The sequence below is a fragment of the Mangifera indica genome, chromosome 12 (assembly GCF_011075055.1).
Source record: "Mangifera indica cultivar Alphonso chromosome 12, CATAS_Mindica_2.1, whole genome shotgun sequence".
Classification (NCBI taxonomy): domain Eukaryota; kingdom Viridiplantae; phylum Streptophyta; class Magnoliopsida; order Sapindales; family Anacardiaceae; genus Mangifera; species Mangifera indica.
In genome coordinates this window covers 7,047,155-7,064,458 of record NC_058148.1, presented here as the reverse complement: position 1 = coordinate 7,064,458, position 17,304 = coordinate 7,047,155, and the positions used below count along the sequence as shown (strand labels likewise).

Here is a 17,304-nt window from a genome sequence, read left to right as displayed (position 1 = left end):
TAAATTACAAACCCAATTTGTTGCATGGAACCACAAAAATATTTGCTACAAATTCTGAAGCCTTTTGCCTTCGAAGGATCGTACACGTGCCCTGAAACAGGGTTTAGTTCTGTTGAACCAGCGAAAACAGATTTGTTCATAATTGATGTCATGGCTCAGATGAATGACCCTCTTATTTTCAAAGACGGAGGATTTTATGTAGTTTCTCCTTCAGGTCCACTCCAGGCAACAGGAATTATACTATTCCTAACAAGAAATGATTTCTAATCTTTAATTACTATGGCTCGACACCGTTAATTCTGTTACCGAAACGCTGAACAGTGGTAGGCTAAGTCTGGCAAATGTCTATTTTCCCCCAAAGATGCTTGAGGCGACCATATTTTTCCCTTAACAGTGGCAAACCAGATCTGACAAAAATCCATTTACCCCCTATAAACAGTTGGCCTACCTTTTCACCCTATGACAATGCTAGGTGAGGTGGTAAGTGTACGCTTACCACGTCGCCATCGGCAGTGACAACATATGTCGTCTCCAACAATGAAAATCGATAATGACTAAGATCACGAATGAAACTAACAAATAAGCATTTTCTCTCAAATATGAACAATTTTCTAGTCAAAAAACACAAAATTCCCAAATTAAACATGATGACACTTAAATTCTCAAAATTCCCAAATATTATCCAATAAAATATTTTCATTTCACATGATCGGATTGGATTGGAAGACTTTCAAATCACAATTAGGACCTTAATAAATTACAAAACTCGCATCAGGGAGGCCAAGCTCAGTCCTACGGTAGCTATTTCATGTATAAATAATCATACAAATCAAAATCGCACTCCAGTCAGGGTTCTCATAAAAGCTGCCATAGATCATCGTGATATTGTGTCACAAATATCACTCCCCTTGGAATTATGTTTTTGGAATCAACCAGACACTTAATAAATCCCATTCCCCAAGCAAGGAGTAGACTTTCAATATAGTAACTTACCAATATTAGGACTCAGCTCCGTTAGTTAGCTGAAGGGTCATTTTTATGTTCATGGCAGCAAGCTCAGCGGCCAAGTATCTAAAAACATAAGGCATGGCTACCGTCTCCATTCCTTTACTTGTCTGGCAAGCATGACAAGTTACCTTTTTGGGTGCTCTTGCAGGGGGTAGTCCACCAATCTCTCGCACTGCCCGCCTCTGTGGCTGAATGAATGAGGTTGTAAGCATACTTCCACAAATGGAGCACACATCCGCAACATGATAATCCGAACACGTATGAAGCCTATCATGCAACAAATATGCTGCTCCATGAGCTAGCATGGAATCTCGTTCCATTTCTCCAAAACGGATACCTCCACCACGCTTTCTTCCTTTGATTGGCTGCCGGGTGATTTGGTCTATTGTTCCAGTGGAACGAACCTGTATATGCCAACAACCAAGGCTCATGACTGTTAACCTCAAAAAAGGAAGAAGCCTCTTGTCAAGGAAATTATTTAAAATAAATGTTTCTAACCTGAAATTTGTCTGAAACCATGTGTCGGAGTCGCTGATAATACACAGGTCCAATAAAAATTTCACATGTCAGTTCAGTTCCATAAACACCACTGTATAATACCTCCACACCATGATAATTAAAGCCACAAGTCCTCAACATTTCACCAAACTCATCCACAAGTGATTCAGATTCCGATCCAGCCTCGCCATTAGCTTTCTTGACTGAATTTGGAAATGGCGTCGCATCCATAAATTTTCCATGCAAGGCACCACCCTGCAACAACACAGGTAAGCATCTTTCAAAGAATAATATCCAACTGATACATTTCATTATGTATAGTGGTCCACTAATCAGCTACTTTAGTTATGCAACCACGTTAACTATAAAAGTAAAAGGTTTATAGAGAATATTCTTTCATACAGTTACTTTCCACCTTTTTTCTTTTATTATAACTGAATCACGATTTATCTGAAATATCTCATTAACAGATCAAAATGTTATGAATAAGATTCCATTCCAGCGACAGGAGTACCTTTGCAGCAACAGACTCTAAAAGCATAGCGATTGTCATTCTAGAAGGAAATGCGTGTGGATTGATAATCAAATCTGGACGCATTCCTGTGACTCCAGAAAATGGCATATCAATGTCTGGCCACAACTGGGAGCAAACACCTTTCTGCCCATGTCTACTGCTAAATTTATCACCAATAATAGGATTTCTAGTATGTCGGAACCGTATATTAGCCTGCAATATTGAGAGGCAGGAAGAGAGATATAAGGTGACATCATAGAGCAAGCATAAGAAATTAAAATTCATGACCATGGAAAGTAGTCCAAAGTATGAAATGTTCACCACTTAATGACATAAAAGTGCAATTCTACCGGTAAAGTAACCCAGTTTCAAAATAAACAAAGGTGTATTATTTTCAATTTATTATTTTCTGCCCACATACCAGACCAAAATCATCTCATGAGCTTTTTACTTTCTCTTATTTGTTCTCTTCTAGAAGAATTATCAACAGTGTGATGGAGGAGTGCTTACGAAAAACAAAAACAGAACTCTAATCATAAAACTAACACCAACTCTATTCAACAAATCCAGAAAGAACAATAACAATATAAAGGAGCAAGCTAGAGTTCAAGTTCTTTCAAGCCTGTCACTAGCACCATGAACAAATGAACACAATTGTTTCCTATCTAAACTTTTCATGTGAAAGTTGTATATGATGGGACATTTGAGTTACTTGTGATGGACGAGAAGAGTTGAACTATGCTATACTTTAGCCAAGGATGTCAGACACACTGGCACATTAACCATTAATGGTTATACTGCAGAACTTATTGGCAGGGACTACAAACACAAAATTTCAGATCGAAAGAAAAACGTGTGCCCATACATCATAACACGCACTCCTGTATTTTCTTTAAAAATATGGTCTAGATGAATGAACACTCAATTACCTTTTGAAGAAGGTTCTTGCTGCTTTTCATATCAACAGCAACATAGTCAACAAAAACAGGTTCTGAACCTTTTCGGGTGTTCATTCTCCATGAATTTGTCGTCTTATCATAAATGCTACAGTATGGTTCACCCGGATGTATCAACTGAATATCAGTTACCACAAAATTCATTAAGTTAAATATGAATAAAAATAAAACTTGCTCAACCAAAAAGGAAGAAACAAAACAGAAACTTTCATGCAGACCTGACCAACATATGGAAGTCCATCTGTATCAATCACAGGGTGCATAGATTTATTATCTCTATTCCTTCTAAACATTTTTTGGCTTCGATCTGACTTGCTACCATCATCAGCCAAGTCAATAGTTTCCGTCTGCCAAAAAAAAGCACCATATAGGTTAATGCTACTTTCTTCTTGAGATAATGTTAGGTATTCCCGTAATGATATTATAATATATGTGACTATTATATCAAATGTATAAGCATTACTTCCCAACTGGTGGCTTCTTTTAGCAGACAACCCCCAAAAAAAATAAAAGTACATTCTGATGACAATTTTTACTCTCATAGTGCATATCATTTTATGGATATCTCATTAATGTGAATTATTCTTCAAAAGCTGACCTTAAAAGTAACATCAAAGATGTATAAAAAAATAAATATATCATTATTTTGTATAAATGCATATCCATTCATTAGATTTTTTTTCTTATTAGAGCACATTCCGCTTAAAAGGCTAAACTTCTTTTAAGTTACACACTTGTGCATAAAAAAGACAAACCTGGTATATTTGTCCATGGCACATCCCACGATCCACAGATGACTTGTTTAAGATCATGGCATCCTCCATATCATACCTAATGACGTTTACAATTAGATTTATAGAATTAAGACCATAAAACTAGCCCAATATACTTATATAAAATTCTTACCCTGTGTATGCCAGCACTGCAACTATTGCATTTGTCCCAGTTGGATATTCATCTATGTTGTACTTTGTATAAGTACTAGTGCGCACAATAGGAGTTTGAGGAGTCTGTTAATTTCCTAGAGAATATTTGTTACTAAAGTACGAGTGGAGGAAAAAGCACAAAACAAATTATGACAATGAAACAATTTGCTGAAGGTAGTATATAGATCCATAAAATAGTTTGTTTTATCTGAAAGAAGCTGGACCACAAACTCTACACAGAAAATGCAAGAATATGACTTTAAAGAATTTTAACTGGTTTAATTTTCTGCTTCATCCTGAATCAGCAGTCAATTTGAAGAACATCACAGATGATTTGATGAAGTTTTGGCAAGAAGATTAGCAATTTTCAGTACCCATATGGACCAATTAAAGATGATACATATGGTTATTGTGTAAAAATATTTGCTAAATTGGAAAACGAAAATCCATAGACTCTCCAACCCGACAATAAAGGGTTGAATCATAGAGACTATCTTTTAGAGCTTAAAAGGAGTAATTGCATAGTATCCAAACCGGAACAAGCATTGTAGCCATTAAGCAAGCATTCTACAATAATTTGATATAAAGGGGATCAAAACAATTGCCTGTAAGTTGAAAAACATCGACATGTTCGTGTTACAACATCTATATATTTTTGTTCATTGACTTTCCTTCCATACAAACGCCTTCATATTTTTCCTGTCAAACTTCTGCATCCTGCTATCCTAATTGATCATTCAAAGGTCTTGACTGAATATTTAAATGCACATAAAATGAAAATAACGGTGCTCTCCACTCCATAGATGGACACAACTACAACACAGGACATCTACAAGACCATGTTATATTGCCAGCCCTCTAAGAGAACAAGATCAATTAATGTACACACATCATAGAGCTCTAAGCACAGATAACTAAGTCTAGGCACCAATAAGCTCCATCACCAAAAAAAAAAAAGCACTATATGAACCAGACCTGAAGATGGTACAATTTCTGATCAGCACGGTGCTTAATAGCTTGTAATGAGAAACCCATTGTTTGTTTTGCCATCTACATAATTAGAAGGTTAGGAAAGTCAAATATTAAACATCAAACTAGCATAATGGCAAGACAATGAAACTATTAGTGCAGAACTAAGAAACATGCAGGAAATACCTGACATTGATACATATTACGTGGACTTTGATTATGATCAGAATAAGGTGTTAGATTTGCAACTACACTGAGCATCCCAGTAGGATGAATTTCTTCATGAGTTGCAGAAAAACCGTTACTTCTTCCCCCATTTCCACCATCAGGACAACTTATCTCCATGAAGACCTAATATAACATTATATATACACATATACATCTGTTAGAGACCAGAAATAGGTTCCCCATCCACTAGATAAGGGTATACCTGATCAAAAAATTTCAAGATTCATCTCAAACAGTACTTATTAGTATATGAAAATTATATCTTCTGTATTCACCTGTTCAAATGGCCCAATGAGTTCAATATTTTGACTTTCCTCAGGAGGGAGAGATATATTTCTAACTGGCCGAACAAATCTAGGAGGAGATGTAAACAGGTACAAACCAGGATATGCTCCACCCATGCTCAAAGGAACATATCCCACTTCCAGATCATCAGGAATCTGCAATTTCATAAAATAATAAAAAATATTGGAGAAAGATAAAGCAATTGGCATATTGGCATATATTTAAACATACCACTGAAGAAGCTAGCACTTTCAGTCTCCTTAAATGAGCAACAGCTTTCTCAACTTCACTTGAAGGTATAGCACCAACAACACGACCATCTAAAAGAACAGAGAGAACTGCAGGAGGACCAGCTTTAACAAGCTTAGGCAACGAAGGCACCACCCCAACCCCAATTAGAACACTGAGAATAGATGATCTAATTTTTGAAAAATCTCTGATATTTCCTTGTGAATCATAATACGACGTAACTCCTGAAATACATAGAATTTCATAAGAAAAATAGATATCAAGCCAATTGACAATAAATAAAAGTAAAATGTGAAACATCAATACCAAAAATTGCAACTGAACCAAGCTACTTGTGCTTGACTCAGCACAAACAGCAATAAGCTACCTTTGGATAGAACTCAGATTGCTCCACAAACAACCTTAGCTGAAAGGTGACAGAATTGATATCAATTCAAGTCTTAGACTCACAAACTAAACATTAGGCTGATACAGCTAAAAGAATAGCTTTCCACATAAAAAAATTTTATGTTTGACTATTATTTTATTTTTCCTTCTCAGTTTTCAGAGAGGTCCACATTAGTGGCAGGCAGCTAGAGCTAAAAGTTTAATATAGTATAGATCTAGCCAAAACCTAGTTCTTTGAGTTCATCAGCCTCCTAGCCGGGCTAATCTCCATATGCAACTCAATTTTGTCCCAGTAACTAGGGTTGCAGCATGCACCCCCAAAATGCAGTCTACACCCTTATCTCTATCCCTGCAACTAATTAAGAAATTGTCCCCGTGTAAAGAAAGGTACCAAGATTACTAATATTGTGAACAAATTAAGACACACTGAATTACTTATGAATGGCTCATTTTTCCATCACAGGAAATAAACAGGTAAAAGAGCAACAAGGGACTTTACCTGCAGAGCCCTTTTTTTAAGTGTATTATGTGGTAACTTATGCAAATTTGAAAATAATAAAAAGGAAGAAAGAAATGAATGGCCTTACGACAAGAAGATGTCATATGGTTCAGGAGCCCACATGGCTCCCCATCAGGTGTGTGCACAGGGCAAAGGAAACCCCAAGATCTGTTATAGGGTATACAAAGAAATTATTAGAATTGAGAAACAAATATAAACTGCTGGATAAATTTGCAACTAGATGCTCACTCAGGTAGCAACTTCCGCACGCTGGTCGTACGAAGCCCAGCAAATGAAGCCCCTCGATGCACAGCACGAAAGAATGAAATGAAACGTAAAAAGTTAAGCCTCTCTGCCTGAACTGTATAACCAGCTCTCTGATGGAAGTAAAAGAAAAAAAATTAATGACTTTCAAAGGGAAACATAACATACTGCTAACTTAAAAAGAAATTGGGTATGAAATAAAAATCATATAAACGCCTTCAGCTATCCCTTTACGTGCATTATAATCATTTTTCCACAGTGGAACAAAAGCAAAAACAAAAAAAGCATATCTTTCATGCTTAAAAATAGTGATTGAACTGTTCAATGTGTACTTGTGCTTGAAGTCTCACCAACTAATAGCAAACAAGATTGTCCAATAATATTGACGACAAAAAGCATTTCCTATATTGATGATGACTATATATAAAAAAAATGCTAACTAGAAGCAGAACTTCTTCAAATGGTTCAACAGGAATAATTTTGTTATATATATATGGGACAAAGAGGATAAGTAATTACATAAAAAAAGCACCAAAATTGTCAACAAAAGGAAAGGTTTCAACACGAAGCATAAAGCACTCTTTTAAATATTTGAAATGAAAACTGGAGAGCTGTCACCATAATGTCAATTACCTGCTGCAAATCTAGTCCTGATTGAGTAACCATTCTTCCAGTTTTCAACATAGCCTCAATTGCTGAACTGAGGCTCCTCGAAGGATTTTTATCAATGACTTTCTTTATATGAGCTACTGCATTATCTCAGACATCAATGATGGCAGCGTCAGTTTGAAAATAAGCAAAGGAAATATAAAAATAATGCCCACAATTTAAATGTGAGAATCCCTTGCATATGTGTACCACTCCAAGATGCAGTCCAGAAATTCATTGCACTAGAATGCAATAACAAAAATTATTTACCAAATCTCATTTCTTTTCCAGTCAACTAGACTGTTGTTTAATTTGTAGAAAGACCTTAAGGTAAGGTCAAATTCCAGGAAATCTTTAGGCAAGAGTATAAATCATGCTATTTCAGAAGAGGATATTAGATGTCTAGGCATTCTCCTGACCAGAATCGAACCAAGAAGGCAAAAAGGACATTTGGGCACTATTTAAGACAGAAATTTCCTTAAAATTAATCAAAATGAGGCAACAAAAGTTGGTAAAAATAGTTTAGCATCTGAAAGGCATGGCAAACACATCTTGAAAAGAATGTAATGACAGTATCATTTACTATGAACAGCCATGCCTACCCTATTGATCTTGCGATGCAATCAAAGAGCAGAAACAGGCTCTTTCGCTGGGTATTCATTTTGTACAACATTGGCATCTTAGAAATGTGATCACTGAGGAAGATTCTCTACGATCAGTTATTAGCAAGGGAGGGTGCTCAGTATAATTAGCATGCCAATATTATAAGTTATTGCAAAAAGAATCATGTTTTTTTTGTAAGAAAATATTGAAACCACAGTAAATCTTATTTCTACCATATGTAGCATTAACCTAGTAGGCCAACAATAACAAAACTAGAAAAGCTGATAAATGAGTACAAATTCTAAGAGAAAAACTGTGAGCAAACACTTTAAAGAAAGAAAATTATCACATACAGCTAAAGAAATCGAATGTTTTGCTGTCCTTCTCTAACTCATCTTGAAGTAGTTTCTTTGCCTTCTGTAGCCAATCTTCTATTTTTTCCTAGAGACAAAAATTATTTCAGTACACTTCAACAATACACATCTATGGATAATTATGATATAACAAAAGACATATGTTGAATATACTGCTATGAATGCTTTAGTTACTATAAATCATAAATAGACACCTCAGCGTTAAGTATTAGCCAACCAACGCACTGAGCAACTCTTTGGACCATAAGGACATTGCATTAAATTCACAATTGTATTCAAATTTACAAAACCCCAAATAACATTAAATAAGAGAAATCACAAAATAATTACTGCCCCAGTAGCTTCATATACCACAGCAGGGAAAATATAATTATGAATTCCGTAAACATCACAGTTTCTAAAGAAATATATAGAAATCACATAATCACCAAAAAAACACAGTTTAAACAGCTCAACAGTTGAGATATACTGAGTTGGGGTGAAATCAGTTAACAGCTTAGTCTCCCTGCCTCAGAAAGAAAACTAAATCACTCCTCTTTTACCCACATCAATTTTTCTAGTTCTCACCTACACCTACAAAATTCTTTTCATAAGAACATTTCTTTCAAGAGTGTCCACTATCAAGGTATTACCTTAAGATAAATGGTAATCAAGTGACCAGGAAGTAAGATTTCTTGATTCTGCAAGGAGTCTGGGTTGTCTGGCACAGAAGTCTGATCAATAAGTGAGAAAAGTTTCTGCAACATAAAGCTGAACAAAGAAACCAGAAACAAATCCAGATGTGAGAGACAGTATCCACATTTCTTTATAAGAAACACAACAAATTTTATAAATTTATAACAAGCACACATAAAGTAAACATATTATAGAGAAAAGAGGTTATAGCTAACATTAGTAGATTGAACTTGTCATGATTGTCATCAAGGTGAACAAAGATGTAATCCCTGAGGACAGTTTCAGCAACCTAACAAAGAAGATTGAAAAAAATAATAATAACTTCAGAAACTTATATTTAAGACCTCCCCTGCAAAATAAAATTTTCAGGAAAACATGGGGGGTTGAATAGATAGTAGAGGAAAACTTACAACATAATAACTTTCTTTTCTGAGTCCATCCATAACAGGTTGGAAGTGCTCTCCTAAAATTTTAGTTAGAGAATAGAACAGATAGTTATTGTCTATTGTTGATGAGAAACAACATGATATCTCTTAGTATGAAAAATAAAATACAAATTGCTATGACAAACCAGTATTCCAAAAGATTTGCAATCAGAACCAGTGAAGGGTCTCTCTAGTATGGGCCCCATACACTAATCAAAATCTACATGTTAGAACAGATGAGCCTCCTAGTTTTCCAAAATGAACAATAAAATGTCCTGAAATTCCCTAGCAACAGAAGCCCAAAAAGACACCAAACAAATTCTATGCCACTGCAAGCCGCACTACCCTTCTATCTCATCCTCAAACATCCTTTCATTCCTTTTCAAACATAGTACCAAAAATTTTGTATCACTCACATCTACATAAATCTTTTTTTCCCTCCCCAACAAGAAGTACACAACTCCTGCAAAACTTCAGATACACAATCTCAAGCCCAGAAATGACTTATGCCATCCTTGCTGCCTTAAAGAGCTGAAACCACAACTTCATTGCCATGGGTCAGTGGATAAAAGATGATTGCTACATAATACACTAGTGATAATGTCTTGTGTAGCTACTTCCCACAATTGAATTAAATTCTCATTAGGAACTTTGGCTTTCCCAGATCTTAGCTGGAAGAAACAAGGAGGGAGATGAATCATCAATCAACAGATAGAGGAACGCTTTGCAAGAGCAACAGCCCAAAAAGAGTTAATTTTCCAGAGCCTGATTCCTCTGAATTAAGGTTTTTTGTGAAAATAGTCATTTTAAGGTGTCTTTGTTAATTAATGTCAATATTTTTTCAACATATATCCATCTATTGAAGTCAACTGACCAAAATGTTCCTCACGATTTACAAAAGATATCTCTTGAAAGTTTTCAAGTGGCATTTAGTCAATTCACTTCAACATTTGGATACCAATGCAAATTAGTTAGACAGCGACATTTTCTTAAATAGGCAGTGACATTTTCTTAAATGGATGTAGCCTTTAGTAGCTATTTTTGCATAAAACCTTGATCCAGAAAACCCAAATCCAAGTGAGCCAAGAGAGCTAATTTAATTACTTCTGCATCACTCAGTTTACTAAGAAATTATAAATTCCACCCATCTAGAAGCGCAAATAGACCCCTTGCTCTATATAGACACAGAGTGAGGCTTTATTAGCATATAAAAGCAGGGAGCAAAAACACTAAACTTTTGCCACTCCTAGTTAACAATCTTCTCAAAAAGTGTTCTTTCCTAGAGCCCATCAAGATTGTTAGTTACCAATATATTTTAATTAAAAAAAAGTAATAAAATAATAAGTACCGATATGTTGTAGACATTGAAGACGGGTGAAAAGAGACAAATCCCGGACTTCATCAAGAATAATTTTAGCCCGTTCACCCACCAGCTGTGAGCCAATAGCTCCCTTTTCCTTCTCATATTTTTCTCCATAGCAGCATGTTAAATTGTCATAAATCTCATGATCATTAGTGTCAACAAGGGCCTGATAACAAACATAAATTAAAAGTAAACACATAAAAGAGATCGATGTGCCCATCTACAGAAAAAAAAAATATTGTATGAAATTAGATGACATCCCAGAAAGAACTTGTGAGAAAAGAAAGGTCAAAAAAATACGCATGCATAAACAATAATCTATCAAACAGGTAATACATATGCTCCATTTCCCCTTTTATTTGTTTGAGTGTGAATAATCTTATAAGATACCATGTGAAGTTGCAGGGATACACTCCATCTTCACAAATGCAAGTAAAAAGACATAAATGTTGCTTTCCATCTCTAAGAATATGTTATAATCAAACTACATTTTTTACATCACAAAACTTTCAATAATTTGGAACAAATTTTGAGGAGGACCTTGATAATCTTTTAACCAGCAATTTTGTAAATTTAAGGTTAGGTGAAAAAAAGATGTATCCTGAGTTTAATATACCATTTACCACTTACATGAAGCTACATCTATATTTCTAATGATGATTCATAACCTAAATCTCCCACAAGAAGTAATCCTTGACAGACTTAAACCAGAAATTGAACCGATGAGGATAATGACTTAATCAAATTGATGTCAACTGGAAGCCTACAGTAACAATATCCTTTAACAAGGCAATAAGATCAACATAAATTAAACTTCAGGTAGCCAAACAGCAAGTAAAACTAGGTCATGCAGCAACAGCGGAATAAGAGGAATAAATATAGAAGAACTTTTACCAAGGAGATAAAGATGGAGGGAGAGAGTAATTAAGGAACCAACTTTAATTCACAAGTACTATCTGTAATTACTCTGGGTTCTCAATTGTACTTTCAGTAAAGCAGAAATAAGAGAAACAATAAAATTAGAGCAGCATCACCAAAAGAGAACAATTCTAATATAGCTCTCCAATGTCAAAATGAAAAGCTAAACTTTTACCCAAAGGAAAATTACACTAGATCACCAGTTGAAAGCACTTCTAATATAGCCCTGCGATATTGAAATAGAAAGCTACCATACAGCAGAATTCAGTTGCCCAATGAATAGGACCTCCTGATTCACAAGTTTCGCAATTTACACAGAATTGTAACATCAAAGCAAATTCCTCCAGCACCATACTCTAACCAGTTCTATATACACATCTTAATAAACACACCACAGGCATTTTCTAGGAATATGTTAGCCTATCTATCATGAATTTCAGCAACTAATTTTTAATAGATTAGTTTGAAAAAGAATAGTTACAAAAGGTACAGAAAATAATACATTTTAAATGAAACATCTGTTCAACCATGATGGCAACCAAAAATATAAATCTCCACTTTTGACAATCCTTTACCAGTCTCCGCACTAATGAGCTAAGATTTGCAAATAGGTATAAAATTATGGTTTTGGATATTAGCTCACATGCTCATTTGCAAATGAGATGGTAGGTAAGCCCAAAAGAAGATGACACTAGCTGACTGGTACATGAAAAAAGAATTCTAGCAAAGTGAAAAGCATGAGCAAACATTTGAAGAAACGAGGAAATGGCACAACACCTTTAAAACAATGCCGACTGGAAGTAAGTATTCCTTCCCCTGCATCCTTCAAATAAAGGAAGAAAACATATTACTTCATTACCTAAACACGTTAGAATATGCATCACTCTAAGTCAAACTCTAACTGCTTACCAGAAACCAAGCCTTGCACTCCCATTACGAAGGTAATACAATTTAACTGATACTGAGGATTGATCTTTTCTTACACACCTGAATGAGGATAGAAGCGAACCATAGCAAAACAAATCAATTAACTTAATAAAGTTCCATGCAGTCAAAAGGGACCAGATCAAACAAAGGCCAATCTTAATCAGAAAATAAAAATGCACAAGTGCAGCATCTCATATACAACATGGCACTTAACCAATATCATAAATATCTTGTAGATAAAATCCTTATACATATTTCCGAATTTGGACATCCGCAAACAAGAAGATGTGCAAGCAGTATAAAAAGAATGATATGGATAAGTGACAGACAAAAAGAAAATAAATTCCAATGATGCTAAAACCCATCATCCAGAACCCACAGCTTTGTTGGAAAGGATGCCATTTCTTTGGAAGCAAAAAACTAAAATCATAGTTTTCACAGAACCAAGGAGAATTACTTGGGGTATAATCGCAAATGCGAGTGGAATCTGTTGGGTCATTAATCTATTAATACTTCAGTTGACTGAATCCCAGCTAGTGTATTTTTTTAGTTTCCAGATAAGCACATGGCCAGCATTCATTGATCTTAATCTAGTTAAGTTTCTGGATCTTCAGTTTGGGGATCTCATTTCAAATAGTGGTTGGCCAGTCAAATTTCAAACATGTTTGAATGCGACAAGTATAGTCAGAACCTTAAATAATCTAATCAGCCTAAATTTTTAGCCTCATTCAGTCTCAAAAGTGCTTTTATGAGTAGAATATAGGAATCGAACCTCATGATAACTGCTTTATCAGTATATCCTTCTCGCCGATCACGAAAGGAATTCCGAACCATACTCATTGGCTGAAATAAACAGAAAAAATTCAAATCAGTCATGCAATATTTATAAATACAAAGCAAAAGAAAATTCAATCATGGCTGCACGAAAAACTACAACGTTGCTTAACCATGAAATACTACTGATTTGTTAACAAGGTTCAACACCCACAGTTCAAATTTTTACATCTGCTTACCACCATAAATATATGTAAGAACAAAAAGGCCTACTTACGTAGTTTTGCTTTGGTAATATTACAGCCCGAAAAACTCTCTCCAGCCCATTCAGAATGAAATAACTACATAACAATTTAAAAGTTAAAAAAATAAAATAAAGAAAGAAATAAATTAAATGACAAAAGATTTAAATAATTAAAATAACAGTAAAGCAAATGTCTATTATCAAATACTTGGCACTTCAGAATAGGCTAAAATACCATAATTAAGCAAATTTTGTAAAGAAAACACCACCTGAACTCCTGAAGCAAACATAACCAGCAGTTGGAAGCAATGCAAGATTTACCATGAAAGAAGATAGTGCTCATATTAACCTTTTACCACCTCTAGTATAGCATTCCAGTTACATTCAAATAAAAGCAGGTCCACACAAACGCAAAAATTATCTTTTCGTGCATCATACAGATTATTCTTAAAATTTCAATCAACACCATCTTGCAACTCTAGATCTATAGAGACATAACAAAATAATGATAGCCTTTCCAGACTAGTATCTTTTACTAGCTTCTCACAAGTACTCAAGCTGCTTCATAGTCAAGAGAGACAAAATACCATGCCATGGACAGGTTCAATGCAATCAAACCCAAGTACAAAAGCCAGTATAACAAGGATTTCATGTGTGAGTACTATGGAAGACACTGAGCCACTTACCCACCAACTTCTGATGCCTCCTCCTTTAAAGATTTTAATTTTTGAGGATCACCATCTCGTAGATGACAACATTTAGACTGCATAAAGTACTCAACTCATCAATTGTGACACTACACTTAAGATAAATACAATGGTCACAACCAAACTAAATTATATATGAAGTGTTTTACGCAGATAACAACCAGCCCTGGATTGTCTTGTGTAAGCAAATGATTATCAATCAATCAGACTCAGGCTTGTGTACGCTAAAATGCATTACATATAAAAGCATATACTCATTTGTAGCATTACTTCCAAGAATAATAAGATTGAAATTCACAAAGAAATAATGCCACAAAACAACAAGATTTAACATATAAGCAAAAAATCAAGGGTCATTAGCACATCAGGTGCAAGTTGTGCTTTGAAAAATACTAACGATAGCCTTGACCTGGTTAAAGGAACACTGCTATCCCTCAAAGCAAAGCTAATAAAGAATTTGCCGATGGTCTTTCTTTACAAGGGTGCCCAATAATACAAAAAAGGCCTGCTACAGTGTTAGCTTAGCGTTTGAAGAAAACAGCCTTTGATGTGGCTAGCTTTAACACCTATTTAGAAATTCAGTTTTGTTTACCATCTACTTTGTCTATAATCCAGTTTTTCATAGCAAATGAGAATCACTTCTAATTAAAAGAATAATGATTATGATTAGTATGGAACTTGCCACCATTATGACATCTAGTTTTTATATCTCCAATTAAAATATCATTTTTTATACATTTACTGTCAAGAGATTTAACAAATATGTCTGCACTTAACTAAAGACCAAAAATAAAAAAGTCGAGGTAGAGCGAAGAGCACCAACCTTTAACATTATAGGAAATTGCCCAAAATTGAATTTCTCTCTAATAACTGCAGAGTCATCATACTGAAATTCAACATCTGCCATTAACTTGCCAGCGTATGATATTTTAGCCTGTCTACACTGTTTCAGAGAAAAAGAACGTCAATTAATGCTTCTTAAAATTAAAAAAATAAAATTATAGATCAAAGAAAAGAGAGATAGAATTGTTTACTTCAAAAGGGAGTAACACATCCCGCATTGTCTTGGAGCCATGTTCCTTTTGAGGTGGAAATATTTCAGGATTACCCACTGATAGTAAAGCTATTAGTCAAGAAAAAGAATGAACCAAACATTACAAATTTACTACCATTGCTGTTCTTCAACAGAAACTTCCTGGAAAAGCACCAATGAAGTAGCCCAAAAACTACTTGAAGCGCCTTTTCTATCCAGAAAGTACTTCACCCTTGAAGTATTCCTCAAAAGAACTTCAAGTCCTTTCCATTTTTCATCCTAAAAGAACTTTTCAACTATCAAGCACTTCAACTATCTTTATATTTTAAGCAAACACTTAAGCCAAACATTCAGAAAACTAAAATTCCAAACGTCCCTTCCTAAAAGAGCAACAAGTCGCCTTCTTCTATAAACTACTTCAAGTTCTTTTCTAATCAAAAAGCAGTTTTCGGAAAAACTGCTCATTCAAAAATTAAATTTCCAGAATTAGTGCTTATTCAAAAAGCAATTCAATTGCGATCTTATCTCAAAAAACACCCCAATTTCTTTACTTCCAGTGCAACTTCCTGGACTCGAATGATGACCACTTCCAGTCATTGTACAAAAATCGCTTCAATTAATTTTTTTTCCAAGCCTTTCAAAATTGACAATATTTTATAAAATAAGAAATAAAATAATACAAAACAAACAATAACGTTTTGAGTCAAATAAATTTCCTATAAAACAAACAAATAAATGAAGAGAAAGGATATTTTTAAGCTTTCTATTGGTGAAAGAATCATGAACAACAACGGGCCTGATGCGATCGAACATCTCATTCAAACCTTCCTCCAGCATGTAATCGAAGGACTCTATGTGGTGCCTGACCAGCTGCCGCAGCGGCTCGAAGTCCGCCGCTTGTTTCTTGTTCGCCATCGTCTATAGCTTTTTTTTCGTCTTCCTGCAATCCTTCTATAAGCCTTTTTTGGTTCTCCAAAGGAAGGGTTTTGCAGGGGTTTTTGTTTAATGGAAGGTAAACTGAAACAAGAGTCTTCAGTCTTCACTCTTTAGGGTTGTGTCCTAAGCCCAGCCCAAACCCGAACCCGGAAAGATACTGGGCAACTCTATTCGGCTATGCCACAACTTTTTTCCCTTTTTGTGTCAGATTTTATTGAGGGCGTGAAGGTGTTTCAATAATAAGGGTCATCTTGTTTAGTTTTGAAATCCGGAGGGTGACATAGAATATCTTATCAAAAAGGCCAAAGGACTATGTCCCACCCAAGTTTTAACCCAATCTCAAAAACACACCTACGGTGTTTTAAAAACTCAAACACCCCACATTTGGGCTAACTTCCGTAAGAATTTTCTGTTAAAGGTTAGTATAAAATCATTATTTTATCACTAAACTCTAAAAATTTATATTATTTTTCCCCTTTAGTTTATAAAACTAATAATTTTTTTTCAGAATTAAGTTTTAAAAAATTAACTTTTTTCTCTATTTATAGGTTTCATCTTTGATGATTTAGAGAATCTAGCCATTGATTTTCTTCGACGAAAATTGTCCATCAATTTTCTCTAGTAAAAGGCAACCCTTCGTTGTCCAAATTTGGACAACAAAACATCTAGACTACATTTTGTCATCCTTTATCGCGTCGTCCAAACAACTATTATTGTGTCTTTCAGATCTAGACGATGTTTTATTATCCTTCATAGTGGTGGGTGAGCGTTTATCGTCAGTTGAAGAAGGGAAATAAACCCTATAACTGAAATGTTAACTTTTTAAACTTTTTGTGGGATGAAGTTATTAATTTTTAAAATATAATAGAAAAATGATATTAACTTTTGGCGTTT

General features: G+C 34.8%; 1 protein-coding gene across 1 annotated transcript; it reads right to left on the bottom strand.

Moving 5' to 3' along the window:
• Positions 1–659: 659 nt before the first annotated feature.
• Positions 660–16,577, bottom strand: LOC123193051 (DNA-directed RNA polymerase I subunit 2). The gene is made up of 27 exons (XM_044605823.1): positions 16,227–16,577; positions 15,476–15,558; positions 15,265–15,384; positions 14,421–14,497; positions 13,768–13,831; positions 13,489–13,559; positions 12,699–12,776; positions 12,567–12,612; positions 10,857–11,037; positions 9,494–9,546; positions 9,299–9,372; positions 9,041–9,158; positions 8,388–8,475; positions 7,417–7,532; positions 6,769–6,896; positions 6,608–6,687; positions 5,616–5,857; positions 5,375–5,539; positions 5,058–5,222; positions 4,878–4,952; positions 3,883–3,986; positions 3,732–3,807; positions 3,195–3,323; positions 2,950–3,093; positions 2,021–2,233; positions 1,507–1,761; positions 660–1,412 (listed from the first exon to the last, which is right to left on the bottom strand). The coding sequence occupies exons 1-27, from the start codon at positions 16,387–16,389 to the stop codon at positions 999–1,001; spliced, it is 3,522 nt and encodes a 1,173-aa protein (XP_044461758.1). The 5' UTR covers positions 16,390–16,577; the 3' UTR covers positions 660–998.
• Between the last annotated feature and the right edge of the window lie 727 nt (positions 16,578–17,304).